At 47.3% G+C, this 26,665-nt stretch overlaps 1 protein-coding gene across 1 annotated transcript in view; it reads left to right on the top strand.

The window, feature by feature from the left end:
- Positions 1-26,665, top strand: part of LOC142304352 (complement C3-like) — a 183,472-nt gene that overhangs the window by 38,847 nt on the left and 117,960 nt on the right. Inside the window, exons 9-17 of the mRNA XM_075346657.1 lie at positions 158-278; positions 5,232-5,347; positions 7,333-7,479; positions 10,253-10,459; positions 15,559-15,762; positions 18,818-18,979; positions 19,066-19,195; positions 20,458-20,532; positions 20,637-20,837. Coding sequence (XP_075202772.1) covers positions 158-278; positions 5,232-5,347; positions 7,333-7,479; positions 10,253-10,459; positions 15,559-15,762; positions 18,818-18,979; positions 19,066-19,195; positions 20,458-20,532; positions 20,637-20,837 — 1,363 coding nt within the window. The remainder of the gene's footprint in view (positions 1-157; positions 279-5,231; positions 5,348-7,332; positions 7,480-10,252; positions 10,460-15,558; positions 15,763-18,817; positions 18,980-19,065; positions 19,196-20,457; positions 20,533-20,636; positions 20,838-26,665) is intronic.

Consider the following 26,665-nt stretch of genomic DNA (forward strand, 5'->3'; position numbering starts at 1 on the left):
GGAGTCCCCCAGGGAGGGACTGCATTTCCACACTAGCTCTCTCTATGACATCTCGTTAAGTTGATATGGATGAGATGACTTCAAGAATGAACCTCTTTCACAAGGTAGAAATACTGTATAAAAGGTTGACTTTTATGTGATTTTATCTCTCAACCAGATTAGTGATGGAGAGGGTTTTGCTATTTTAAGAAGAGAAGATTTGGCGAAGAATTTTCAAGAGGAGAAGGACATGATACATTATAGTATATTTGTGTCTGTTACTGTCATTACCGATTCAGGTAAGAACGACAACAATCACTATGTTCTTTAATTTATAAAAAGTAGATCCACTAAAATGATTGACATTGATTTTCACCACTTTTTCAAATTCTTTCGAGAAAGCTCAAAATCTTCCATCAGGAGTATACTAATGGCTTCTCTCTGAAGTGTTCACTAAACATTGCATTTCTCAGCTGGAGATCAGTGGTGGAGAAGTTCTGGCTTACTGGATTGCTGATTAAACAAATTATCCTTGTCTAAAGTTATTTACGGACTTAGGGTACCTTCACACTTTAGCGATGCAGCAGCGATCCGACCAGCGATCTGACCTGGTCAGGATCGCTGCTGCATCGCTACATGGTCGCTGGTGAGCTGTCAAACAGGCAGATCTCACCAGCGACCAGTGAACAGCCCCCAGCCAGCAGCGACGTGCAAGCGACGCTGCGCTTGCACGGAGCCGGCGTCTGGAAGCTGCGGACACTGGTAACTAAGGTAAACATCGGGTATGGTTACCCGATGTTTACATTAGTTACCAGCGCACACCGCTTAGCTGTGTGTGCAGGGAGCCGCGCACACTGAGCGCTGGCTCCTTGCTCTCCTAGCTACAGTACACATCGGGTTAATTAACCCGATGTGTACAGCAGCTACATGTGCAGAGAGCCGGAGCCGGCAGCACAGGCAGCGTGAGAGCTGCGGAGGCTGGTAACTAAGGTAAATATCGGGTAACTACCTTGGTTACCCGATGTTTATCTTAGTTACCAGCCTCCGCAGCTGCCAGATGCCGGCTCCTGCTCCCTGCTCGCTTCATTTATCGCTCTCTCGCTGTCACACACAGCGATCTCTGTGTCACAGCGGGAGAGCGCCTTTGAAGAAAACGAACCAGGGCTGTGTGTAACGAGCAGCGATCTCGCAGCAGGGGCCAGATCGCTGCTCAGTGTCACACACAGCGAGATCGCTAATGAGGTCATTGCTGCGTCACAAAAAGCGTGACTCAGCAGCGATCTCGGCAGCGAGCTCGCTGTGTGTGAAGCACCCCTTAGAAGGACAAATTGGAATGGATCCTGCCACAACCCTATTGTCATATATCGCCTAAATCAGTGATTTCCACACTCCAGTCCTCAAGGCCCCAACAGGTCGTGGTTTCAGGATTTCCTTAGCTTTGCACAGGTGATGCCATGATAATGCTTCCATCATTTTTGTGCAATGCTAAGGAAATCCTGAAAACATGACCTGTTGGGGGCCGTGAGGACTGGAGTTGGGAAACACTGGCCTAAATGATACCTCCATATATGCAGTGTGTCCCCCAATATCCTGTCCACCGCCAATAACTTGAGAATGGCAGCAGCTATAGGCATAAAAGTGGAGTCTAGGTATAGTAAAGTAGCCATGCGCTATGCAATGAAACCACCTATAGCGCCACCTGGTGGAAAACAATGGAGTTAGCATTTGGATCTCGAAAACGGAACGAGATAGAGAGAAACAGCGGGGGGGTGGTCATGTGTTTCATGTCATAGCATTTCTGTATGCAAGGTGTCGATTTGTATTGAATTGATGATGCCTTACAACTTTGTAATTCACTTTTTTTCTCTGTCTCGTTTCGTTTTCGAGATAAAAATGATAACTCCATTTTTTTCCACCAGGTGGCGCTATAGGTGGTTTCATTGCATAGCGCATGGATACTTTACTATACCTAGACACCACTTTTATACCTATAGCTGCCGCCATTCTCAAGTTAATGGCGGTGGACAGGATATGGGTGGACACACTGTATAGCCAAATACCATAATTGTGTAATGCACACACAATACTGCTTTGTAGGGCTAACATAAAAATTCCAAACAGCAAACACTGCCAAAATAACAGCCCCCTATAGTACTCCAGTCAAGTAAAAAAATTATTTATCGGCATCCATAAAAAGTGTAGGAAAGTTTTTTAATGGAAACCCACAGAGTCACAATCGGCCTAATCTGAAAAGGGCCTCTGTTTAGCCTGATACATGGTGACACTATGGATTTTCATGAAAGCTTTTTTTATGGATGCTGGTAACCTTTTTATTTGTCCAGAAAGTTTTGACTTTTGGCCATGCTCTCAAGCATTGTTGGTGTTTAGTGATGAGCATGCACTTCCATGCTCGTATGCTTGGTACTCGTAACGAGCATTTTGATGCTCAGACGTGCTTGACTTTAGAATTTTTCGAGAAAATCAACAGGAAAAATGCATTACACTTCCATTATACTTGGTACATGAGTCGAGCCTGTCCTAGAGTCAAATTACTCGATATGAGTACCGAGCACCCAAGAAAGGTAGTGCTTACTTATTGGTGCTGTGTAAAGTTGAGCGAGCGTGCTCACCGCTGTTTGGTATTTAATTGAGCATCAGGCTAAAGGCGCCATTACACGCAACAACATATCTAACGATATGTCATCGGGGTCACGGAATTTGTGATGCACATCTGGCGTCGTTCTCAACGTCGTTGTGTATATCAGCTCTGAGCAAGTGTTAACGATCAAAAATACTCACCTAATCGTTGATCGTTGACACGTCGTTTATTTTCAAAATCTCGTTGGTTGTTGTGGACATAGGTTGTTCGTCGTTCCTGAGGCAGCACACATCGCTACGTGTGACACCCCGGGAATGACGAACAACAGCTTACCTGCGTTCTCCGGCAACGAGGTGGGCGTGTTGTTAATGCGACTGTTCTCTTCCCCTCCACTTCTATTGGTCGGCCGCTGTGTGACGTCGCTGTGACGGCGCACGAACCTTCCCCTTAACTAAGAGGTTATTTGCCACCCACAGTGACGTCGCTAGGAAGGTAAGTATGTGTGACGGGTGTTAGCGATATTGTGCGCCATGGGCAGCGATTTGCCCGTGACGCACAAACGACAGGGGCGGGTGCTTTCACGAGCGACATCGCTAGTGATGTTGCTGCGTCTAAAGCCCCCTTTAATCAATGACCATATAGCACAGGCTCCCTTGACTCCATGATGTGTGAGGGCACCCCAGAGAGAGCCATTCACAATCTCTGAATAGCTCTCACTGGGGTTGACATGTTTTTGGAAGTAGTGTCTCAAAAGAAAAAAAATTGCCATTGGTCCACCTGGAAATGCTCTGTTTATGGATGTTTATAGTGCGGAGAGACGGACTGTTCACTCATTGACTTTCATTATGGTTGTTACTCGAGTTGAGTCCTTTCAGAGCATCTGATCTGCTCGACTTGAGTACCAGAGCATTTTAGTGCTCGCCCAACTCTAGTGTTGTCTAAGCTTGTTTTGGTATAAAGTGCTCAAGTAATACTGTGAAACAATTACTAAATAATACCACAAATGGTTTCATGAGGTCAGTTTAGGTGGAGCAATATGATGCCTTTTTTTAAAAAAAAAACAGCTCCATTTGGCACATCATTGCTTTCGGCTCTTCAGTAGAGATGAGGTTTGGTGTTTCTTGTTTGTACCAAACACAGGCTTAAAGGGAACCTGTCACCAGGTTTTTGCCCTATAAACTGCGTCCACCACTGGGCTCTTATATACAGCATTCTAACATGCTGTATATAAGAGCCCAGGCCGCTGTGTAAAACGTAAAAATCACTTTATAATACTCACCTAACCGGTCGTTGGAGTTGGGTCATATGGGTGTCTCCATTCTCTGTTGCCGGCACCTTTTCTTTTGGCCATCTTCGTCCTCCTTCTGAAGCCTGTGTGCATGACACGCCCTACGTCATAAAAACTTGACGGTACCACGCAGGAGCACTACAATACTTTCATCTGCCCTGCTCATGGCAAATCAAAGTGCGCCTTCGCAGGACCTCAATGCCGACAAGTGTGGATGATGTACGATGCGTCATGCACCCTGGCTTCAGAAGAAGCACGACAAAGATAGTCGAAAGAGGAGGCGCCGCCACTGGAGAACAGAGACGCCCATATGACCCAACTCCACCGCAGCGACTGTGTAGGTAAGTATTATAAAGTGATTCTTACAATCTACACAGCGGCCTGGGCTCTTATATTCAGCATGTTAGAATGCTGTATATAGGAGCCCACTGGTGGTGGCCACCACTTATACGGTAGATCCCAAATCTGGTGACAGGTTGCCTTTAACAAAAAAAAATCAGTGTTTGTGCGCTTTATGTATGAACACCACTCTTGCGAGTATCACTGTGCTCAGGTGCGCTTAGTGCTCATCCCAGTGCAAACCACTTGTAGTGTTTGAATGGCTCGCATTGGGAATAACAACAACGTGATCAGAAGTGGTGTGCACGAAAAAAATGGAAAAAGCCCGCCCAACTGCCTCCGAAAGTGCTCTGTTTATAGCTGGCTGCATGTGGACAGAGACCAAACTGCCCAACTAGTGACTTCCATTGGGGTTCAGGTCAAGTTCAGGTCCCAAACTGATCTTAATTTAAAGTTTGGCTGACCATGAAATCCCAAGGATCCGCTCAACTAAAGGCTGCTTTACACACAACGATATCGCTAGCGATCTCGTTAGCAATGTGACACACCCAGATCGTTGTTACGATTTGCCGAGATCGCTCATAGGTCGTTTTGTAGCGGTCACACGTACACATCTCACAAACGATGCTACATCCTTCAGCGATATATTGTTTGACCAAGGCAGTGGTGTGGATGTTGTTCATCGTTGGCAGGGTGTCAAATGTACCAATATGTCTGCTGTGTTCCAAACGACGAACAATATTTTGAAACTGAACGACGTGTCAACGATCATTGATTTTCACCCTATTTACGATCGTTCAGAGTCGCACGTAGGTGTCACACGCAACGACGTCGCTAACGATGCCAGATGTGCGTCACGAAAACCGTGACCACGACGACATATCGTCAGATAAATCGTAGCGTGTAAAGCGGCCTTAACTCTTTAGCTCTTTAGAACCACCTTAAGAACAAATCCTTTCATTTCATGCTGGAAAGCTGTCCATAATCATGATCTACAATCTTATAAATGTACTACTTCTCCTACAGGCAGTGATTTGGTGGAATCGGAACTGGAAAATATTCATATTGTAACGTCTCCGTTTAAAATTCTGTATACAAAAACATCCAAGTTTTTTAAGCCCGGAATGCCCTTCGATCTTATGGTGAGAAGATTGATTTTGTAGATTATGTTGTATTATTAAATTGTGCTTTTATACTAGATCTTTTAAATCTTGAACTATTATTTGCTTAAAATAAAAATGGGGTAAAGAAATAAAAAAAGTTACAAATAAAATAGAGTGTAACAAAATATTACTCATGAGGCCAATCGGATTTGTCTCAAATTTCACAAATAATTTACATTCGTCGGAATCTAGTTTTATGATTATAATTACGCAAATACAACAAAATCGCAGATTACAAGATGTCGTTATTCTTTATATAAAAGGGTCAGGAAAGGGATAAAAATGTTTTACCATTAATGTTCACCTCTCCTGCCCCTCATCTTGTCCATGCTTGGTTGTGCTGGTGCAGTCTTTAGTCAGAGGTGGCCAGTCTTCTTCAAGGGTCCCTTTGGATCTTCAGAACCTTTGGCGCCCAGTAGGCCTCACAATAACAGGATGATGCAGACCAACCCATGTCGTAACATCACATGATGCCAAGACTGACTAGGCTTCATGTGAAACCATGACATGTGTCAATCCGCAAATTTGTAAAGATTGGTTGGAGTTGGAGGCTCCGAAGACTTGATGGGCCTTAGAATGAAGACTAAACCAGTATGACCCAGTAATCAACTGCTCAGACAAGGTAAAGGCCAAGAAGTGGTGAGCGATTTTTTTTTTTTTTTTTTATCCCCCTACATTTATTATATTCTTAATTAAAATTGCTGGAAAAGACAAAGGCACAAATAGAGTTTTATCCTGGCGGTGCCAGAATAAACTGATTGCAGGAAATCACTCACCTGGGGTAGTTGTGTAAGTCACAACTACTATAAGGGCAAGGAAGACCACAATGACTGCTACAGACCCTGTAGATGGATCAGTGTGCGGATGGAAGAAGGAAAAGGGTTTACTTGTGCTGCCATGTCGGATAAGAAGACAGTTAAAGATAAATTGTGATTTACTGTTCTACACATTTTGGTGTATTGAAACGCCATCTTCTGGAACAAAATCACTGTGCATCAGTGACTTTGGTTCTTCAAGGAGTTTTAATACTCCGAAACACGTAGAACAATTGTCACACTATACTAAGGGATATGCTGAAGTTTCAAGCAGTGTATCTTCAGCGTACGGTTAGCATGCAAACCACCAGAGGGCAGTAGAGTAGTCAGTAGAGCAGGTCAGCAGCAGGAGGTCTCGTCAATGGCACAGGGATAATCAAATCTTTGTCAGCTGATAGCCAAGGGTTAGAAGTCGGGAAGCCACGTATCTAACAGAGGGAAGAGACAGAGCCAAAGTTAGGAACGAGGATACAGGTAAAATGCCGGGAAGTCCAAGTACAAACAAGGGAGGAGGACAAACAGGTTGAGACCAGGAAAAGACAGACAGGGAAGGGCACACAATAGACAGGAGCGGGTTGTCTGGGACCATTACAGACGGATGAATGAGCAGAGTATGGGTCAGAACAAGGTAGCTGTGAGGCAGGACAGACCAGTTAACTCACCAGAGCCAGTAACACATGCCGCAGAGCATAAACTATCACTGGCACTGAACCGGAGGTGCAGCACCAGGATATAGTGTCTAGGAAACTGGAATGAGGCAGGGAAGAGTTAACCCCTGACATGACCAGGCTGGAGCTGGGAGAAAAAAAATCAAACCACAGCGGCCGATACAGACCTGAATCATGACAACAATAATTCACAATTTATCTTCAGCCGATCGTCTTCTTATACCATACGGCAGCGCAGGTTGACCCTTTTCCTACTTTCTTCCACACACTGATTTATTATATTCTGGGATCTGGATTGAACTCTGAGCATAGTAAGACAAATGCAAATCAAATTTCCTGGTGAAATTTGAGAAAATTGCTGGATTTGTATTTTGGCAAATTAGCTTATCGATATAAAACTCAATGATGTGCCCAGAAGATGGACATTTACAGTTCCAATGTTTTAAAAAAGAAGGCTCATTTTTGATTTTGCCCATTATAGGTGTATGTCACTAATCCTGACGGATCTCCGGCTCATCGTGTCCCAGTTGTGGCAGAACCGGGAAGTGTGAAAGGAACGACTCAGCAAGATGGAACCATTCGGCTGACCCTGAACACCCGCTCGGACCAAAACCTGCTGCAGATTACCGTAATAATCCTACTTTTGCCATACGGCATAAAATAATATATATATATATATATATATATATATATATTAATTTTTTATAATTGTTTAATTAATATGAACTATGTTTTAGTAGAGTGATTAAACCCCTCACCACCCAGCCATTTTCCATTTTTCATTTTAGTTTTTTCCTCCCCGTTTTCCAGGAGCCTTATCTTTTTTTATTTTTCCATCAGGATTGCCACATGAGAGCTCGTGTTTTGTGGAATAAGTTGTACTTTTGAATTACACCATTCATTCAGCCCCATATTGTACTGGAAAACAGGAAAAAAAATTCCAAATGGGGTGAAATTGCAAAAAATAAAAAAATCGCAATTGCACAATGTTTTGGTTTTTTTTTATATTTTTTATTTATCATATTCACTATATGGTAAAACTAATCTGGCAGTATGAATCTCCAGATCAGTAAGAGTTTTTAGATACCAAACATGTATACTTTTTTTTTATTGATTTAAGTGGGGAAAAAAAAAGCAAAAATTTGTCTAAAAAAGAATTGCATTTTTGGCGCCATTTTTCGAGACCCAGCATTCTCATTTTTCAAGATCTGGTAATGTGAAAGCTTATTTTTTATACAATATTTGTGTAGATGCAATGTTGTGGCAACTAAAAAGCGTAATTCTGGCATTTTGATTTTTTTTCTCCTTATGCCTTTTACTGATCCAATTTATTTATTTTATATTTTGTTAGATCGGGCATTTCTGAATGTGGCAATACCAAATAAGTATATTATTTATTTTTTATTATTTTAGTTTCAAAAGAGAGGATATGAATTTTTGTGCTTAACTTTTTCATTTTTCCAAAAACTTTTTTTTTTTTACACTTTTTATTGTTTTTACTAGTAAAAGGGGACTTGGAGCTTATTGCTTTTGCTGCACAGTGGAGTGATTCGGCACTATTCTTTACAGCACAAATGCTGTCTTCCTATGAACGCTGGCATTCATCCGGCATTCACAGGAACTATAACATAGTAAAAAAAAATGGAAAAGGCAAAGGCGCAACTGGGGTCTTATCCTGGTGGTACCAGAACAAAACAACAAGGAATCACTCACCTAGGGTAGTTGTGAGAATCACAACTACTATAGGAGCAAGAAATCAATACCACAGAGGCTGCTGCAAACCCAGAAGATGAATAGATATACCATATTTTTCGTTTTATAAGACCAACCGGATTATAAGACACACCCCAAATTTAGAGATTAAAAAAAGGTAAAAAAAAAAAATGGGGTCCGTCATATACTCCAGTTTTGTCTTACTGGAGGGGGTCGGCAGCGGTGGTGGAGTGCAGTCACAGGAGGCAGGGACGGTGCTGGTGGGGTCTGAGCTGGCAGCGGTGGGGGTCTTTGCTGGCAGTGGTGGGTCTGTGCTGGCAGCAGAATCTGCGGTGGCTGTGTGGAGCAGGCTAGTGCGGTGGGTGTCCAAGATGCTCTGTCGGCGGTCCAGGCTTCAAAGAAATGGTGCCTGGAGCGGTGCGTGCGCAGATGAAGCTCCCAGATGAGAGCTCCATCTGCGCACGCGCTGACTCCGGGTGTTGTCATTTGAAGCCAGAGCTTCCGCTGCCTGCACAGTGAGGCTTCCAGCCGCCCGCACAGTGAGGCATCTGGCCGCCCGCATGGAGAGCCAGGTGCACAGAGGGCCACCCACACAGACAGCCGCACAGAAGCTGCCCGCACTTCCCGCAGAGATAGGCAGCCGGCTGCTCATACAGACAGCCCCACATGCGAATTTTGCACCTCCCGGTAAGCTATATTCGGATTTTAAGGCACACCCCTCATTATCCTCCCAGATATTTGGGAGGAAAAATGCATCTTATCATACAAAAAATATGGTACATAAAGTAGAAGGAAAGGGTGAACCCACGCTGCCGTGTGGAATGAGGAGATCACTCAGGAATATATTTCTGATTTTATTATTCAACGCGTTTCAGAGTTTTGAGAACACCTTCTTCAGGAATAAAAAACCCAAATGTACATCACTGATTTTGATTCTTGAAGGAGTTCTCAAAACTCTGAAATGCGTTGAATAATAAAATAATAATAGAATATATTCCTGAGTGATCTCCTCATTCCACACGGCAGCGTTGGTTAACCTTTTCCTTCTACTTTACGCATAGCTAGGAACTACAGTACATCATCACAGTGACAGGGGACATCAGCTGACCCCCAGCTTTCATGATCAGCCATCGGTGCCCCACAACTACATCACAGGGCTGCCTATACAAGTGGGGAATGATGCACTCGCTGTTGGAGCACGTTAAATCCTGCTGTCAGAAATTGAATGCAGGGTTTAACTAATAAACAGGCACGGGTGGATCTCCAATCCACCTGCGCTTGTTAGAGGCATATGATGGTTGATCAGATCAGCCAACATGCGCAGAGAAACATGCGGGCTCACCGTTCGAGCCATCATCAAAGAGCAGTACATGACCTATGCTGTACCCATACATCATAGGTTGTTAAAGGGTTAATAGAAAGAAAGACAAATGAATGTGTAGGGTGTTGATTTAGCGATGTTTATTTACCCTCTGTTCACATTTTATTCTGCCATCCGTCAATTTTGATGGAAAATGATGGAAGTCTCAACGGAGCACCATTGGATACTATTATCAGTCAATGGGGTTCCTCCGAGGCCATTCAGATACGCTAATGTTATGATTAGAAGAAACGTATATAGTGGCTAACATAGGTCAATGATAGATATTATTGTTTACTGAGACTTTTTTTTATTATTTTGCATCTAGGTAACAACAACAGATACAAAATTAGAAAGGGACCAACAAGCCTCTGCCAGCATGGTGGCCTCCGCTTACAGACCCAAAGGTGGCAATTACTTACATCTCAGTGTCGCCGGAGGAGAAGTGAATTTAGGAGAAAATGTCGCTATCAACTTTATTCTCCGGAATAATGACCCGTCTGTTCAAAACCAGATCAAGCAATACAACTATGTGGTAAGTTGTTTCAGTTCCTTGTCATTCGCTAGGTCTAAACCTTACAAATATCTGAGTTTATACAGTGTGTCCACCCATATCCTGTCCACCGCCATTAACTTGAGAACGGCGGCGGCTATAGGCATAGAAGTGGTGTCTAGGTATAGTAAAGTATCCATGCACTACGCAATGAAACCACCTATAGCGACACTTGGTGGAAAACAACGGAGTTAGCATTTTTATTTCGAAAACGGAATGAGATAGAGAAAAAAAGTTAATTAAAAAATTGTGGGGCATCATCAATTCAATACGAATCGACACCTTGCATACAGAAATGCTATGATATGAAACCCATGACCCTCCCAAAACATTGAATGCTGGTCACGCATATGGCGCTCATGTAACTTTGATGCTCAGTGTCCCCCGTCAGCTGCAATGCACATCTGGCCTCTGCACAGCATACTGTATCTTGCTGCACGCTGTGCAATATGGCAGGTGACACGTTTGCACAAGCATCTGTGACACGTCGTCGTAGGTCCTGCAATGTTGGTGGAGGGGTCGCATACACCTGCTGTTTGATGTGACCTCACAGAAAGAAGTCCAATGGGGTCAGGTCAGGTGAGCGTGGAGGCCACTCCACACAGCCACCATACCCAATGACTTGTAGGAAGGTCTCCATGAGGTATCGCTTCACGTCCGCAGCCTTGTGAGTGTTACACGTTCTAATCATAGCATTTCTGTATGCAAGGTGTCGATTCGTATTGAATTGATGATGCCCTGCAACTTTGTAATTCACTTTTTTTCTCTATCTCGTTCCGTTTTCGAGATAAAAATGCTAACTCCGTTGATTTCTACCAGGTGGCGCTATAGGTGGCTTCATTGCATAGCGCATGGCTACTTTACTATACCTAGACACCACTTCTATGCCTATAGCTGCCACCATTCTCAAATTAATGGCGGTGGACAGGTTACGGGTGGACACACTGTGTTATCAGAGTTTGGCTATTGGACCTAAAGTACAGCACATTCACATGACCATATTGTGTTGACATTGGATTCACATCCTCCTACAATCTTTTTTACTGGGAATCATCACTAAAGTGGTTCTCTGATACGGACATTGTCTCATTGTTGGAAGAGGACCCCAGTAGTTGGATGATTGCAGGACATCCTGCTTCTGGGATGCCCAATGACCTTCTGCACTATATGGTAGAGCATCAACTGTGTGTTCTACTATCGTGCCACCGCACAGAAAATGACAAATTGCAAGCTACATATTTAAATAAGTGCACTATCCATGTTATGTATGTAAATGAACATATCATATCCTCCATAAAGACAGTAGATCTTCCTAACCACTCTACACTTTGGAGGTCTCTATATTAAAGAGGTTGGGCCACTACTTTTTTATGGATGGTCTATGCTTAAAATAGACCATCAATATCTGAGGGTGAGGGTGCAAAGCTAGGCGCCCTTTCCAACTGGCGCTGGCAGCTTCATAAAGTTTTTGGATTCTGCTAGAACACAGCAGCTCCGTCAACATTACAGTGGTTTCGGTCAGGTAGAACATCTTCATTTCAATAGCGGATGGATCTGTAGTAGTCAACCATAAACTCTATAGAAATGACGGAACTGCTTTTCTCCATCAGCATCCGAGAGCTTCAAACTGATGCTGGCACTGGTAACAGCTGATTGGTAGGGGTGCCGGTTGTTGCACTCCAACAAATACGTTTTTTTAAGTGTCATATTTAGGATCTGTACAACCTGGATCCATGTGATTTAGCCATGGGACTAATCCCTAGCCACAGAAAATAATGTATTATTGATGAGAATGTATAAGGTGTATGGTAAGTTGTACTTACCACGTGTTTTGTAGTCAACAAATGTCTAAATGTGCCCACGATCAGGACTCACTGCGTCCTGGACGGAGCAGGTCCTGACCTGCGGGTCCGCGAGTCCCCTCCGCAGGAGATCACAGCTGCTTGTACCCACGATCAGGGTTCAGTGCACTGCCGTCTCTCGCTTGTTGTTCTCCCTACAGAGAAATCTGCAGCAAACAATTGACATGCCGCGGTCTGGAAAGACGCACCGCAGGTCAGTGTTTGCTGTGGAAAAAACAAGCACAGTGGGCGCTGGATTTCTAGAAATCCTTCCACTGTGCTTGTGTGATGCCCTGGAGAATCCAGGTAGTCACAATTAGGCCCCTGCATAACATCTTCCCACACTTAGGAAACATTCAGCCAACCATTAAACCCTAGTCACACCCTTAGGGACTGATGGACACACCAGTGGGCGTGGCCAGGCGGTTGGTGCACACCCACCCAGGGGTTTAGACAGCTCAGGGCGGGAAAGTAGACAGATTCTGTTGAAGTTCAAGTTGAGAGGAGCTGCGGCTAGGTGTAGTCCCAGCAGCAGGAGAGAGAGTTCAATTTGAAGGTGCCAGGGTTAGAGCCCTGGTACCACTGGCTAGGAGGCAGATGGTGGTCTCCGTCAGCAGGAGACGAGAAGACGACTTGGTGGAACCGAGGTGGACCGAGTCAGGGTTGTAGCCCGCCAGTACCGACATGGGGAACCGACCCGGAAACCGTAGCCCAAAGCGGGGTACTCGGGCCCTGAAGCCAGAAACCATAATCGACTGGAGCTGGTTAATTAACCGATTGAGGCCAGGACTAGAGGTTCTGTCCCACCCAAAGTCCCTCATAGAAGACAACAGCCCACCGATTAGGGATAAGAGGTCACCACCAAGGCTTATAGATCCCACGGGCCAGCGTCTGTGGGCATGGCTCCTTAGGCCACATTCAGCCAGGAGTGGACTCCTAAGTTTTATACTGGGAAGTCATTCTCTAAGAAAACAGTGCAGGACAAGGATAGAGACCACCAGCCGGGTGGGGGACCCCGAGTACAGCTGGCCGTGGCACCGGCCACCATCACCTTGGTTTACCAGAGACTCGTGTGTTTGTTTCTAACAGTGAGTACACCTACACCCCCTGCGGTCGTCCGTCCCCCTGCATTGGAGCCATCGGGTCCCGGGGCCACCATCCCTGCCCACAGAGGGGTTAACAGCTTGCTGCACAACATCTCCCCCGGGTGTCCCGCAACAGCAGCGGTGGTGTCCCACTTCACCACACACCGTGGGTGGCGTCACAAACTTACAACGTACATATACGTCCATCCCCCTTTTCACTCGGCGTGTCCGCGAGGCCCCCAGGTCCGGAGACCCTCAAGCTACCACCTTTGAAGGTCCGGACTTAAGCAGCGCCGGCTGCTGGCACGGGGCGGCACATAAAAGGAGATTGTCTGTGACGCCACCCGTGGGTTGTGGTGATGAGATGGTGGCACCACCGCTGCCTCTGGGGACCATGCCCGGGACTGATGGTGTGGGGCAGCAAGGTAGGATCCCCTCCATGGGTAGGGAAGTTGTAGTCCCGGGGCCCAATTGTAACTTGTGGTGGTGGCAGGGCTTGCAGGGATCAGCACACTTACAGTTCGGTTGTCCTGGTGTTGGATGAGGCTGCTTTCATGTGTAGGGTCAGGAAACAGAGTCTGTTTTGTCAACCAACTTGCCAAATGGCCGGTGACCTTTGGCGGGTGTCTTCGGGTTCCACACCCAGATGTACAGCCAGGGCCCTTCTTTCCACACTCTCTGTCTGTCTCTTTCTTGTCTGGACTAGTCCGTTTGAACGGCCTCCGGATCAGGTCCCTCTCCCGCGACCGGAACTCCGTTGCCTGTGGCCCTCACAGCCACCTAGTCCGGTAGTCCAGGGCTCTAACCCCGGCTACCACCTTGTCCCGGGGAACTCCAAGCTTCCCCTGTCAGCGCTTCACTGACTACTGCACAACTGAAACTAAAATTCTCTCCACTTCCTTAGCTCCTCTTGCCCCCTCCCTTTTCCTGGGGAGGGGGTGAGTAGGGCCTGATTGGCTGGTGTACATCTGTGTGGGGATTGTGTAGCTGCCAAGGAGGATTAACTCTTTCTGTGACTACCTGGATTTGCCAGGGCGTCACACTTGTACTGTACACCGCAGCGTTTTGAACGCAGTGAAAACACGCTACATGCAAAATACTGCAAACACTGATCGTGGGCACGCACCCTTAAGGGTGCTTTACACGCTGCAACATCGCTAACAATATGTCATCGGGGTCACGTCGTTAGTGACGCACATCCGGCGCCGTTGGCGACATCACAGCGTGTGACACCAAGGAGCGAGGATCAACGATCGCAAAAATGGCAAAAAACGTTGATCGTTGACACGTTGCTCCTTTTCAAAATGTCGCTGGTTGTGCATGCTGCTGGTTGTTCGTCATTTCTGCGGCACCACGCATCGCTGTGTGTGACACCGCAGGAACGACGAACATCTCCTTACCTGCCTCCACTGGCAGTGGGAAATGAAGGAGGTTGGCGGGATGTTCCGGCCGCTCATCTCCGCCACTCCTCGGCTATTGGACGGCTGCTGTGTGATGCCGCTGTGACGCCGAACGCACCTCCCCCTTGAAGGTTGGATTGTTCGGCGGTCACAGCGACGTCGCTGAACAGGTATGTGCGTGTGATGCTGCCGTAGTGATAATGTTCACTACGGCAGCGATCACCACATATCGCACGAACGACGGGATCGGGTGCTATCGCGCACGACATCACTAGCAATCGCAGCGATGTCGCAGTGTGTAAAGCACCCTTTAGTGTTGAGTAGAGATGAGTGGACCCTTAGAAGTTTGGTTCGGCGGGTTTAGCCTGACTTTAAAGTTTGGTTTGGGAGCTGGATTTGATCTGAACCCCAATGGAAGTCCCTATATGGGCAGTTTGGGTCTCTGCTTACATGCAGCCAGTCATAAACAGATCACTTCCAGAGTGGGCGGGCGAGGTTTTCCCATTTTTTTTTTTGTTTGGTGCACACTACAGCCCATCACGCTGTTGTTAACCCAAGTGCGAGCTGTTCAAACACAGCAACGGCTTGGATTGAGCAGCGCACCAAGTGTACCCGAGCACACCGATGCTCGTGTGAGTGATTTGCACACATAAAGCACCCGAACTCTTTTTTTTCTTGTAAAGTCTGTTAACCTCGGGTTCACTCATCTTAGTGTTGAGTTTCATTTCTGAGACCTTGATCTATTTTTTTTCTAGATAATGAACAAAGGAAGAATAATGAGAGTAGGGACTCAGGCAAGAGAGGCTGGCCAGGCTCTTGTGACTATGTTAATACCAATAACAGAAGAATTTATCCCGTCATTCCGCGTTTTGTCATACTACACGGTGACAACCGGAGCAGGACGGGAAATCGTGGCTGACTCTATTTGGATTGATGTGCAAGATACCTGTATGGGGACGGTAAGAAAATTCTTCAGTAGAAGTATTATATTATGTCTCTTATTTTAAAGAGTGAAGAGATATAGAAGCTTTTAAACTCTTTGTACATTTTCCTTTTGCTAATCAATTCTCTTCTTTGGAACACATTGGTTGGTAAGTAACAATGTCACAAGCTGAATTTACAATTTTACGTCAGACATTTTGAAAATTTTGGATCAGCCAAACACTAGTTGAGTAGTGACCCTCGCGGAGCCAGTGATTGACTAAGATGAGATTTACGACCATTTCTGTAGTGTTGCGGACGGGACCAGGAATCTGGTCTGAACCCATGATGGGGTACTAGTACAGAGATCCTTATTCACAATACCAAGAAACGCACCAAAAGTAATATGTTGTAACACACAGCTATTGATATAAAAGCCGTGCACAATGGATCCTTCAAATAGAAGCTATATGGTGCTAATAAAATAACATTGCCATATCTGGCACCACCATCGAGACCCCAATTCCTAAGCCCAGCTAAATGGTAGCAAAAAAGACCCTATAATAAGGGAAAATATAGCAAAACCAGTACAACACTAAATGCATATGGACCACATCGAAATCAGACCTATCCAAAAGAAGTATATAAACATGCTACCTAAGATCGTATAATACAACCTGCTGGGAGACAAAGAGGGCTAGAAGGTGTAAAAGCCAAGGATCCATGCATACATGGGGTGTTGCCCCACGCATATCACCACTGGATGTGGCTTCCTCAAGGGCCAGAAGAATGAGCCACATCCAGTGGCGATATGCGTGGGGTAACACTCCATGTATGCATTGATCCTTGGCACATGTTTTCCCTGCTGCCCATGACATTTGATGTTTGACTTCTATCCCAAAGGTTGGAGACTACTGGATGAAGACCATTACATAACTTAGCGCAATAAACATATGTTCAGTGACAATATATGATTTTTGTAATCGAGACAACATACCATTATTTTTTTTATCTATTACACCTAACAATAGTTGTGATGCAACGCCACACAGGGCAGGTGGTTAATCTACTCGTTGATGGGTTTCGGGTAAGGTCAGGCGATGCCATGGGTGGCTTTGCCCGGTTCTGTTGCCTCGAGGCGTGCAGTAAATGGAGGGAAAATTGAGGTGTTGGGGAAAGTTTGTTATGACGCCACCTGTGGTATTCGGCCAGGAGTAGCCGCCGCTGTAGAATTCCTCGCTAGGGGCAGGTATTATGGCAGCCGGGATGGTGTCACTCCCACAGGTGGAGCGGGCCCTGGGTGGATGACGAGGGCAGTAGTCCACGTGAGCACCGAAGTGCGTGGCAATGGCACCGGAAAAGAGAAGAACGACACAGCGGGCTACAGTTCAAAGTTCTCTTTACTCACAGTTGTAAGATGACCCGGAGGTGCTGCCTCAGCCGTTCCCAGGTAAATCAGAGGCAATCACAGGTGTCTGTGGAGTGTGAGACCACCTTTCCTTGCGCTTGGTTGGGGATCCCCATGTCTCTGTTAAGTGTCCCATCCCGTATGCAGGTGGGGTGGATCCTGCCGTGGGGCCTGGTTGCAGATCTGACCCCGGATCCTGTGTGTCACTGTGCTTTGAAAAAATGGATGGTGGGCGATGGGACTTAAAATCCCCATCCCCTGCAGATTCTGGCAGACAACATAGAGTATAATCTGCCCTAGGGCTTCTGCACCCTGCCAGCGCTGGGACTGTGGGAACGGTTAGGCTTGACATCCAGCTACCATGTTCTCCTATATCTCACCATCTCCACCGGTTGCCTCTCACCCTCTTCCAGTCTGCCCGGTTCTAGCTAAAAGAAGCTCTCAAGCACTCTCTCTTAGCGACCATGTTGCTCAGAGTCTCAGACTATTCAGACTAGAAGCTGGTTGTGTGCTCCCACTCCCTGAGTACAGCCCCCACCTTTTGGATGACTCATAGTGGCTGTTGCCCTGGTAACCGGGAATTTCCCAGGCTGTCTGGCTTCTTGTGTTGTATAACTGGCTAACTCACTGACTGGATGTTGTGTAAGTGAAACAAACACCAGCGATTAACCTCCTGTTACCCGGAATGAATACTACATCTTAAAAAAGATGCAGTTCCCTGTGGCGACTGAGCCTCAGGGCCGCCAGATTGACAGATAACGATTCACTAAAAGAACAAGGCTGGTGCCCAACTGTAAAGACAGAAACACCTATGGAAGACATCTCTAAGTCCTGGACTCCATTTGATGCATTGTTATAGCTAGACTTTGCTTTACCCAGAAGGACGGTTGAGAAATCACCAACCGAGTCCTGTATCTATATACGTAGCCAAGACAAAAAGACTTGTTAATACCCTTTTTCATTTACTCTGTATCTCGGTGTAATGGGATAATATAGGGAATTGGGTGGAACAGGGTTCCTAAACTGACACTATGACTATAGACTGTGAGCTGTCCCTTACCCTGATGGTAGACTTTGTGGTAGTCAGGGTCGAGCCTCCAGCGTGACCCTGTGTCCCATCCAGGCCCTAACAACTGTGTCCACCACCCAGGGGAATGACCCAGATGGAGCCCAAACATACAACTACACAGTACAAATACGGGGGTAAACAAAAACTCGCTCACACCTAAAACCTGCTTCGGGGGATAACACAGGTACATGGAAAGGTACAAAGAAAAGGAGGAAGGAAGAATGACAACAATCGCAGAAGTTACAAAAAGATCTAAGCAGTAAGTAACAGACCTGACCACCTTGCTCCTGGGCTAGCTCCAACTAAGTTGAATATCCAGCAACCTCTCCAGGAAGCAAAGGGATTATATACAGGCCAGAAATCATCAAATAGCCGATAGCTAAGAGAGACTGCTACAGTACAGAAAAGAGTTAACCACTAAGTGCCCAAAAGAAAATAACACCATTTAAATGTGCATGGTGTAAGATAGTAATAGAAAGCTCTGATCCTGAACCCATCTTGACACACGTGACACTTGGGCACATGAAGAAATATCTCTTCCAGCAACTTCCCTGGTTTTAAGGATGCAGGATTGTACTAGAAGTTCATAATGCTAATATTTTATTGTTTCCCATAGCTGGTGGTAACAGGAGATAAAGATAGAGACAACGCAATACAGAACCCTGGAGGCTCCATGAAGCTGAAGCTACAAGCAGACCATAATGCGGCTGTTGGACTGGTCGCTGTGGATAAAGGTGTCTATGTGATCAATGACAAACTGAAGATCTCCCAGAAAAAGGTGACAATATAATGATGGAAATGTTATAAAAATATTATTTATTCAATCTTCAATTTTCTCTAAAATTAATTTCTCCGTCCATTAAGGTTTGGGATTCCGTGGAACAATACGACATTGGCTGCACACCGGGGAGTGGTGCCGATGCGCCGGGAGTGTTTTATGATACCGGTCTTGCCTTGCACACAAGTTTCCAGATGACGACCCCTCAGAGATCAGGTCCAGGAACCATTGTTTAACAAAAGTGTTCTCTGTGCTTACAATGGCATGGTATACGAATGGGAATTGGTTAATTGCACCATGCCAAAGATCCTCATCGATCATAACGAGGCTCCTGGTGATAATCAGAACGCAAATGTATTTTCTCTTCACTTAGAAATCATAACATCTCTCAAGTAGTTTTAAAAAAAAATGGAGTCGGAGGTGGACTGGACGGAACATATTTTTTGACCACTCATAAATAGATAATGTGTTAATTTAAAGGACTAGTTTCATCAATTTAACAGTCAGATTACCTTCATGGTAATAGTTCTTAAAGGGGATGTCCACTACTAGGACAAATCCCTTCTGATTCCACATATTTCCCCCAAGTAAAAGCCTATACTCACTTCCCGTACTGGCCTTTGAGTGGTGCCGTGGCTTGTGGTGACGGGGCTCACATGGGGTTGCAGCATCATGTGTGCCCCATATCCATTCAGTGCCCATTTCCGTCTCGAGCAATCAACAGGAAGTGAGGGCTGCGGCTGTGCTCACTTCCTGTTGATTGCTCATTTAGTTGGAAGGCGGGGAGAAGGAAGCCAGAGCTGATTGGACGTTGGACTCGCATTGCATCACAACTCCACGTGATCCCCAGCACCATGAGCTGCATGAGCGGCACCGCTGGAACGCCAGAGGTATGAGAGGTGATTATGGATGTTATTATTTTTATCATTATTATTATTTATTATTTTTTACTGGGGGAAACGTGTAATCAGATTGGATGGCCAAGTAGTTGACAAACACCTTTAATGTTAAGTCAGACCCATTTTTTTTTCTTGATTTTTTTCCCCTCTCTACCTTCTAAGAGGCAAAACGTTTTTTTGGTTTTTTTTTTCAAATAGGTCCTGACCTGTTTGTCATCCTCCCTTGTTTGTTCTTGGACTTCCCGGGTTCTGACCCGTATTCTCATTCCTGACTCTGGCCTCCATCTCTCTCTCCTGCTACTTCCATTGCTACTGACTCTCGGCTATCACCTGACTTCAACTTGTCTCTCCCTATGCTAATGTCTGGACCTCTTGCTGCTGACCCGGTATACTGACTACTCTTCTGCCCTCTGGTGGTTTGCCTGCTAACTGCACTCTGAAGTTATATTGCTTGTAGCTTTGGCAGCTCCCTTATTGCAGTGTGACAACTATCTGTAGTAATGAATGAGGAATTCTATTTGGATTATTTTATCCAAAATAATTTGTAAAATCTATAATTTGGATCTTATTGTTTAACAGAGCCTTTATGTGAACCAAAACTGAAGCGTAGACGACGTTCCTCAGCTCTGCTGATTCAAGAACGGGACAAAAAGGGTAAAACTGGAGCAGTGATTGGTTACTGGTCATCTGCTGAGTTTCTATTTTTTTTTGTTGTTGAATAGTCACCACATCTACAATGATCTTCTTTATCCTTTTAGCATCACAATACACAGGAAAGGAGAAGACATGTTGCGACGACGGTATGCTTGACAACCCCATGGGTCACAATTGTGAACGTCGTTCTCGAAAGATTGCGGATGGAGACAACTGCGTTGCTGCTTTCCTGGACTGCTGCGACCATATTACAAAGCAACGTGAAGTCGAGAGGAAGCTGAAAGAAAATGATCCAAATGCAAGAAGTAAGGAAATACGAAAAAGATAAGGTCAAAAGTATCATCAATCACACTTATTGTGTCCTAAAGGTTTTATCCTATCAAAAATGTAGTGTTTTTCTAAGTATTTGCCGAGAATGAGCGTCGTTTTACTGTTCCACCCTAGTACATGAGATTTTCAGAAACCTCATGTAGACCTTCTGTGGCGCCCCAGGACCTGGTCGCCACAACAGCATTGCCCTCCCAGAAGGGTTAATGCTGAGCCTGGAGGTAATTGGGAGATCTATTGGCCAGTAAGTTAACACTCAACACAGTTCTCCCTCCGGCCAGCAGGGGGAGCTCTGAACCTGGAACTTCAGGGAGCATTCCTTAAGTCTGGCTGGAAGGAGGAAGTGGTAGTTAGTCTGGACACAGGAGTGAAAGAGTGCAGACGCAGGGTAGTGCTGCCTTGTAAACTGGGGCCTAGAGCTGGGATAGCTTGGCCCAGTGAAGCAAGGGGAGCAGAGAGGCACAGCAGGGACTCGGACATCGGAGTCTGTAGTTGCCAGGGCATAAAATCCATCCCTGGTGCTGAATCCGGAGGGCAGGAGAGCTGCAAGCCCCCTGTCCCAGAAGCAATCTGAAGGTACAACTGCATCCCAAGGGCCTGGTGTGGGCTCCAGCAGAGAAGCACCAGAGAGGGCCTGCGCAGTCTACCACACAGAAAAGGGGACGAACAACAAGTCCCAGCAGCAAGAGGGCAATTGCGAACCCAAAGTGCAGTGTCCTAAAACAGCAGAGAAAGATTAAGGAGTAGGCCTCATACTCAACTGGCCAAAGATCACCCCAGGCACTTCCAGGCCGGCCGGATCATCTTTACCATCTGTGACGGTCTCCCTGGACTAAGTTTCTGCCGAGTAAAAGAGGAGAAGGTAAAGAGACTACTGTTTGTGCCTGTTTCTTTCATTGCTTGTCGGCCCTGCACCGTGTTAGTCACGCAGCACCATAGACTTCCACAAACACCAACTGTGCCCCGGGCATTGCTCCACCTGTGGGGAGCAGTACCACCATTGCTGACATAACACTATCCCGGAGGCCTCATACCGCAGCGGCGGCTTAATAGCCGCATACCACAGGTGGCGTCACGAACACAAACATTAAAGTCATCAGCCACATATTCAACTGACACCCACCAGGGCCACGGAGCCGGGCCCAGCCACCACTGACTACCACCGGACTAGTCCGGCCCGGCACCGGGTGTCCCATAGCCCTGGGGTGGGCGAGTCAACTTTTGGCGTCACGAACAGGATTTCGTGCCCGGTCACATCGGGTACTGTGCGCCTGAAGAACTGTGTAAAAGACTGTGTACTGGTTGTAAATTGCCGCCGCCATTAGCCGCGCCGAGCGCAGGAAGAAGGGGGGCGTGCCTGACAAAGAGCGCGAAGGGAGCGCGCCATCAGAGCAGAGCGCTGTTAACCCCGCGCGACCCAGAAGAAAATTTGAAAAGTGAACGGAGCCTGGTAAGGTTCACTAAGGGGGAGGAAGATGTCCGACTCCGAGGGAGAGCAGGTGGCTGCCATCGCCCAGGGCGCCGCAGCACCGGCCGAAGTAGTCCCAGTCGCCGTCGCCCCAGCCCCCACTGTAGCGCCGGTAATGCCGATCACCATGCCGTACATACCAGGAGCAGAATGGCTGCCGCAGTACTCCGGGGAGTCCCATACCTTGAGTGACTTCAGAGAAAGCCTGCACAGCTTGTTCCGGGTGTATCCTCTGACTGAGAGCCAGAAGGTGGGCATATTAATGGGACAGCTAGCCGGCGCAGCCCAGCGTGAAGCGAAGTCCTGGCCTGATACAGATAAAGGGACAGCAGCCCAGATACTGGCCAAGCTAAAGAGTACTTTTGACACCCGCACCGCAGCAGAGATAAAGATGAGATTCTTTGGGTGCAAGCAACGGGCCACAGACAGCCTAAGGGACTATGCCTTAAACTTGCAGGAGGCCCTGAAAGCAGTTAAACAGGTGGACCCAGAGAGTGTACGTGAAGAAGACAAACTCCTAACTGAGCAGTTCATAGAGGGGCTCCTGTCAGATGCCCACAGGACCCAGCTGCGTATCCTGGTCCTGCAGAACCCTGCTCTGGACTTTGCCAAGTTTAAGGACCAGGCCATCAGGGTACTGAGAGAATCTACACCGAATGACCCAGTACCCCTCCGGCCTCTTGCTATCACGTACCCCGGGGTGGTGCCTGCAACACGAGCCACTGCAGGGGCTGAGGCGCAGTCCCTGGATAAGGATCCCACTGCGGAGCTCAGACAGCAGTTCCAGGAGCTGACCAAGACTGTGGCTGCCCTTGCCAAGACCGTGCAGTCTCTACAAATGACCCCCTCGCCTGCAAAAATCGAGTTGGCCTCCAGCCCAGAAGACGTCCCATGGATGCGACAGAGGAGGATTCCGCCGACCCGAGGCAGAGACACAGACCGGTATGATTCAACAGGACAACCGATCTGCCGCCACTGCAACCAGGCGGGCCACATTGCACGACGCTGTCCTTTAAACGGGCTGAGCCTGGGGCCAGGAGCCAACCCCCAGGTGTGAGGAAGCCCGGCTCAAACCCCAGCCGCAGCAAGTATGTGGGAGGACGACCGGTCCTTCCCATTGTGCTGGATGGGATCCCTTTGAATGCCCTCCTGGATACGGGGTCCCAGGTAACAACCATCCCCCACAAACTGTACAAAAGATATTGGGCTGATTCAGACATTGACCATGGCCCAGATGATGATTTAACGATTGTGGCTAGTAATGGTCAGCCCTTACCTCAAATTGGGTACAAAGAAGTAACCATTAAAGTGGGGCGGGTGGAATTGCCATGTCAGGGGATGATAATTGTAGATATTGATCGCAAGGAATCTGACCCACTGCTAACCCTTGGTACAAATGTGATAGAAAATTGTATTGCCGAAGTGATAATTTTGTTGCAACAGGCGTCTGAAACTGCCAGCTACGGGCAGCAGCGTGTCCTACAGAGGGAGATCAGAGCCCTGATGAGGAGGCAGCAAGTAGAGCTAGCCGGAGGAGAAATTGGCAGTGTGAGGGTAAGTGACCCCCTCCCCATTGTAATACCCCCAAGAAGTGAAATGTTGATATGGTGTCGGGCAGCAATAGGCCTCAAGGGTCAGGATTACCATGCCTTGGTAGAACCAGTGTATTCAGACAGTAGGCCTGGAGTCCTGATAGCCAGAGGGGTAGCGGACGTCCGCAAGGGGAGAGTGCCCGTCCGTGTCCTGAATTGTGGGGAGGAGGAGGCCAAATTGCCCCGGTACGCCACTGTAGCAAAACTGTACACTGTCAGTAACAATACCATTAAAGCAGTGGAACCCTTGATCCCGTCCGACCAGGCGGAAGACAATGGCTCCAAGGGGCAGCCGGAAGACTGGTGCCAAAAATTACATGTAGGCACCGACTCCACCCCCTCGCACCAAAAGCATGGGGTTTACCGGGTGGTACAGGAGTACGAGCGGGTCTTCAGCAAACACCCCCTAGATTTTGGGCAGGTGAAAGGGGTTAAACATCAAATCCCCACGGGTGATCATCATCCCATTAAAGAGAGATACCGCCCTGTACCCCCCGCACAGTATCAGTGTGCCAAGGAAATGTTACGGGAAATGAAGGAGGCTGGGGTTATCAGAGATAGTTGTAGCCCCTGGGCAGCTCCACTAGTGCTCGTAAAGAAAAAAGATGGTACAATGAGAATGTGTGTAGATTACAGGCAAATTAACCGCATTACACATAAAGATGCTTATCCACTGCCCAGAATAGAGGAGTCACTAACAGCCTTAAAGTCAGCTAACTATTTCTCCACCTTGGATCTCACCAGTGGGTATTGGCAGGTTCCCGTGGCAGAGGCGGACAAGGAGAAGACTGCATTCACGACACCAATGGGCCTCTGTGAGTTCAATTGTATGCCATTCGGGCTCTGCAACGCCCCAGGGACATTCCAAAGGTTGATGGAGTGCTGCTTGGGCCACCACAACTTTGAAACCGTGCTGTTGTACCTGGATGACGTAATAGTCTACTCCAAGACTTATGAGGACCACCTGAAGCACTTAGCAGAAGTGTTTGAATCCTTGTCGAAATATGGCCTGAAGATCAAGCCGTCCAAATGTCACCTCTTGAAGCCAAAGGTACAGTACCTGGGTCATGTGGTCAGCGCAGAAGGTGTGGCACCTGATCCGGAGAAAGTCACTGTAATCAAGGACTGGCCAAGACCCACCACAGTGAAGGAGGTGCGGCAGTTCCTTGGACTGGTGGGCTACTACCGAAGGTTCATTGATGGTTTCACCAAGATAGCAGCGCCCCTTCAAGATCTCCTGGTGGGCCAGCCAAAGCAGGCTAAGAAGCAGAGCCCTCCATTTCAATGGAGCAGCCAACTGGAAACATCCTTTGTCCGGCTGAAAGGGGCTCTCACGGGAGAAGAAATTCTGGCCTACCCTGACTACAGCCAACCGTTTGTACTGTATACAGACGCCAGCAACGTGGGACTGGGAGCAGTTCTGTCCCAGGTACAGGGAGGCAGAGAGAGGGTGATAGCGTACGCCAGTAGGAAGCTTCGGCCCACAGAAAGGAATCCAGAAAACTACAGTTCCTTCAAGCTGGAGTTCCTCGCTATTGTTTGGGCAGTGACTGAACGCTTCAAGCACTATCTGGCATCGGCCAAGTTCACCATCTTCACGGACAACAATCCGTTGACACACCTGGCAACAGCCAAGTTAGGTGCGATGGAACAGCGATGGATGGCCCGGCTGTCTAACTTTGACTTTACCATCAAGTATCGGGCTGGCAAGAAGAATAACAATGCTGATGCGCTGTCCAGAATGCCTCACTTGCCCGAGTCTGGAGAAGACATGGATGAACTCGAAGAGATAGAGTTACCGGCTTTCCATCACCAAGGTGTGTCCCAGTGTGAGCATGCTGTGGGAGTGAAGCGCTCAAGCCAGCACGGGGTCTCGGTCAACCCCTTACTCCACCATAATTGGGAAGAAACACAGAACGGTGACCCGGCCGTGCGATTGGTCAAAGAGAAGCTAGCGCAAGCTGAGACCCATCTTGGCCCAGACGCTCCAGAGGAAGCCCAGCAGCTGTGGAAGGAGAGGGGACGACTGTTCACCTACCAAGGCAAGCTCTGCAAGAGATATGTCAACTATCGAACAAATGAACTTGTCTGGCAGATAGTGGTTCCGCAGAGAGATGCTCCAATGGTCCTAGCAGCGTATCATGATAACGCAGGACACTTCGGGTGGAAGAAGTTGGAGGCCCTACTCCGTGATCGGTTCTATTGGGTGCACATGAGGAAGATGATCGAGAAGTGGTGCCGAGACTGTGGCCCGTGTAACCTGAGGCGGAAAGACGATGCCAGCCAAAGGTCTCCCCTACAGCCAATTGTCACAAAGCAGCCCCTGGAGTTGGTGGCCCTGGACCACGTGAAGTTAACACCAAGCCGGTCAGGCTATGTGTACGCCCTCACCATTGTGGACCATTACTCTCGTTTCCTGGTAGTAGTGCCTGTGAAGGACCAGACAGCCAGGACAGCAGCTAGAGCGTTCCAGGCATCCTTCTGTCGACCTCACGGCTATCCGGAAAGGGTACTGACTGATCAGGGTCCTGCATTCGAGGCTGAAGTGTTCCAAGAGTTCTGTAACATGTACGGTTGTAAGAAAATCCGAACCACACCGTACCACCCCCAAACCAATGGACTGTGCGAGAAAATGAACCATGTGGTTATTGATATGCTGAAGACCCTACCGCTGGAGGAAAGGAACCAATGGCCAGAAAAGTTGCCAGATCTGGTAGACCTGTACAACCACATCCCAGTGAATTCG

Source organism: Anomaloglossus baeobatrachus, chromosome 4 (assembly GCF_048569485.1).
Source record: "Anomaloglossus baeobatrachus isolate aAnoBae1 chromosome 4, aAnoBae1.hap1, whole genome shotgun sequence".
NCBI classification, from domain to species: domain Eukaryota; kingdom Metazoa; phylum Chordata; class Amphibia; order Anura; family Aromobatidae; genus Anomaloglossus; species Anomaloglossus baeobatrachus.